General features: G+C 46.4%; 1 protein-coding gene across 1 annotated transcript in view; it reads right to left on the bottom strand.

Moving 5' to 3' along the window:
* The window catches only part of DPP6 (dipeptidyl peptidase like 6), a 737,488-nt gene that overhangs the window by 235,071 nt on the left and 499,165 nt on the right, over positions 1-3,252 (bottom strand). Inside the window, exon 6 of the mRNA XM_034639891.1 lies at positions 2,783-2,835. Coding sequence (XP_034495782.1) covers positions 2,783-2,835 — 53 coding nt within the window. The remainder of the gene's footprint in view (positions 1-2,782; positions 2,836-3,252) is intronic.

Genomic DNA, 3,252 nt, shown 5'->3' with positions numbered 1-3,252 from the left:
TTTGGAGACGCTATGTCAGTTCACAGGGTGACGGGATGGGCCACAGACCTTCTCATCCACGAGGGGTTCTTTTCCAGCAAACGACAATCATATAAAAGCCCTCAGCAAAGAAATAAATTAGTCCTACTAAAAACCTGATCTTTATAGCTCCAACGTCCCTCAAGGGCTTGTCTCGAGAGCACGGGGTTCTGGTTGAGACAGGCTGTACAGGAGCTGGGAGATGCGGGGCAGCTACGCCCGACAGCTCTCCCTGTAAATGAGGGTAGGAATGCTTTTGTTGCAGGCTGCTGTGCTGGGGTGAAGGCGTATGGAAGTCAATCTATAAATGATGGCAATTACTATTACTGTGACGATTTTAAAAGTACCGATGGCAGCCCATTACCTGCTGACATTCTCTACGGGGGTTCATTATTGATGAGGGAACAGAAGGCAAGCTGAGGACAAAGCAGAAACTGACACCCTGCAATCCCCACCACCACCACCACCATGGGATGTACAAGACATTCCTCAGGCACCCCTGGCTGCCCTAAAGCTAAGGAAAAGAAAAATCAAATGGTTAACTAACAGAGATCACAATCCTGCAAGACTTAAGTCTCCCTCAGTTTACAAATGTTTTAGCAGTTTACAAGAAGGAAGCATTTCTATCAATAACCTAGCTTCCGGAAAGGAATATAGATACAATTAAATGTCCTTATAATCTGCAGGCTCCAGGAAGTTCCCAACCATCTTAATGTTAAGGCCTTGCCAGAGGGAAAAACAATCTTAACTTGACAATGGCAAGGCCTCCAGTATCCTGTGAATCTTCTTTAACATATGAAAGTATTTTCTCAACCTCCCTTTTTCCTTACCTTCCCCCAGCCCCATAGTATATCATCAGCCACCCCTCACAACCCCGGGGGAGCAGCTCTTTCTGCCCATGGGTCCTGTGCCCATGCTTTAATAAACCACCAATTTTGCACCAAAGACGTCTCAAGAATTCTTTCTTGGTCATCGACTCCAGACTCCATGCCACAGAACCTCACCTATATCCCACAACCCCATCAATTATCATCATCATCATCAACACCAAACCAAGTCGTCAACACAGATTATCTCGTCCTCTGGTCTGCAGCTCGTTTGGGTCAGGTTGTCCAAATCTACTTTTTCTAAACTCTGACAGACGTAGTGAAATATTAACACAGTGTGTGAAGCATAAAATGCTTTTACAGTTCTGAGTTTTACAAATTTATAGACGATGGAACAAATATCTGTCATCTATAATACATTCCACTGTCCCACAAGGGGACCTAAACATCAAGGCATAATCATATCCTGCCGGCCGTGACCTTTGAAGATGCATATCTGCTTGAAAAAACAATAGAATAATTCCTCCTTAGCGGAAAACATCTGAGTTTATGTTTAAAATATGCTTTAAATGAAAACTTCCTATGGATACTCAATTTTTTACCACAGTGGTTCGTCTTCAGTTTCCTTGACCTTGATTGGTCTACTCGTCTCACAGAAACTGTTACTCTCACGTTACTACATATCTATATGTCTNCACGTTGCTGCATATCTATATGTCCCTCCTTTGTCTGAAGCCCCAAATGAAATTATTTTCCCCATGCTTGTTTTCCAAAGAGATGCCCATGTTCGACTTAACTTAGCAGACACTGTAAACATTCATGTTGCTGGTTCATGCTCTCATGAAACAATACTTCTTAGCAATTCCTGCTGCTTGCTTAAATTCAGGAAAATGAGATGCCTCCCTCACATATTCCTAGGCAACCCACACAACACCAGCTCTAGCAATGTTCAATTTCTCTGAACATTTCCTGAGCCCCTCACCTTTCCAAGGACTGTGACAGAAGCCCCGAGGGAGGAGAGGAGGAGGTGGGGAACAAGAAGGCTGGGGTGAGGAGAGAGGAGGAGGGGGACAGGGAGAGGATGGGAGAGAAACAGAAAGCCATCCCTGCCTCTCATTCCTAGTTCTGCAGCTGTTTCTCCATGTGTCTGACCCAACAAATGGCTTCCCCCAACTGGAACCAGTGTCTTTGCTGCCGCTGGACTCCGGAGAGGAGCTCCTGACACTGCAGCCCCGTGCCGTGTGTGGGTATAGCCACCCAGCACCAAAAACCTTGTAAAATCATACGTGCTCTCANAGTTCTGCAGCTGTTTCTCCATGTGTCTGACCCAACAAATGGCTTCCCCCAACTGGAACCAGTGTCTTTGCTGCCGCTGGACTCCGGAGAGGAGCTCCTGACACTGCAGCCCCGTGCCGTGTGTGGGTATAGCCACCCAGCACCAAAAACCTTATAAAATCATACGTGCTCTCATGGTTGTCCTTCCCACACACACGTTTGGGTCCCAAATCATGCATTTTTGAGATGAGCTTAGGGTTGCCACTCTATTACGTAGATAACCAGAACCCTGTGGGAGTCCTGGGGCTGTTCCCCGTGGTGCCTGGGAGGGACACAGCTGACTACAGGGCATGCACAGGGGGACAGTACTGCCCTGCAGGACCTTGAGGGGAAACCTCGGCAACCAGAACAGGAGATAGGTGGCGCGTTCTAGGATGGGGCCTTCACAAATGGGCAAGTACCCAGACTCGCGGGACCCCCGAGACACTGGATGCAGTTAGCCCGGGAGACCCCACAACATCAGGGCACTTCACTGTCAGAATCAAGCTGCCCATTTCCTGCCCTTAATTCTACGAACTAAGCAACTAAGCAACTACTCAGGGTTCTGCCCTTTCTTTGTTCGGAATACTTCTCATTAAAAGAAAATGAAAGTATAATCTTACCCATGAGGAATTTTGCTCAGGACATAATATCCAGTGTAGGAGTGTTGGTATATCTGAAACAGACAAGACAAAAAAAGAAAAAGAAAAAAAAGCAAGCATTGAGATAAAGGCTGTGACCATGATATTTTTCAAATCACTGTGCATCCTAAAAAACATCAGTGGAGGAAAAGTAGTTATCCGGAGACCTGGAGGCAAAGTCTTCCATTTACTTAGAAAGGTAATTTGCATATCCTGTTTATTTTACTTTCTTCATTTGCACATTGTTTACTGGGCAGGGCAGTCAGAGGCTTGATGTCCCCATAGCTGGCTGGTTTGTGATTAAATCAGGGGCACAGATCTCCACCTCAAGGACATGTAGCCTGTAGCACAGGACGAATGAGGAGGTGACCAGAGGCTGTCACATAGTCAGCTAGACCCAACAGGACCACAAGACCCAGGTACTGTGGGAGTGCTCTGTCAATTACGGCAAA

Source organism: Ailuropoda melanoleuca, chromosome 1 (assembly GCF_002007445.2).
Source record: "Ailuropoda melanoleuca isolate Jingjing chromosome 1, ASM200744v2, whole genome shotgun sequence".
Classification (NCBI taxonomy): domain Eukaryota; kingdom Metazoa; phylum Chordata; class Mammalia; order Carnivora; family Ursidae; genus Ailuropoda; species Ailuropoda melanoleuca.
This window is presented reverse-complemented; position numbering and strand designations above follow the sequence as displayed.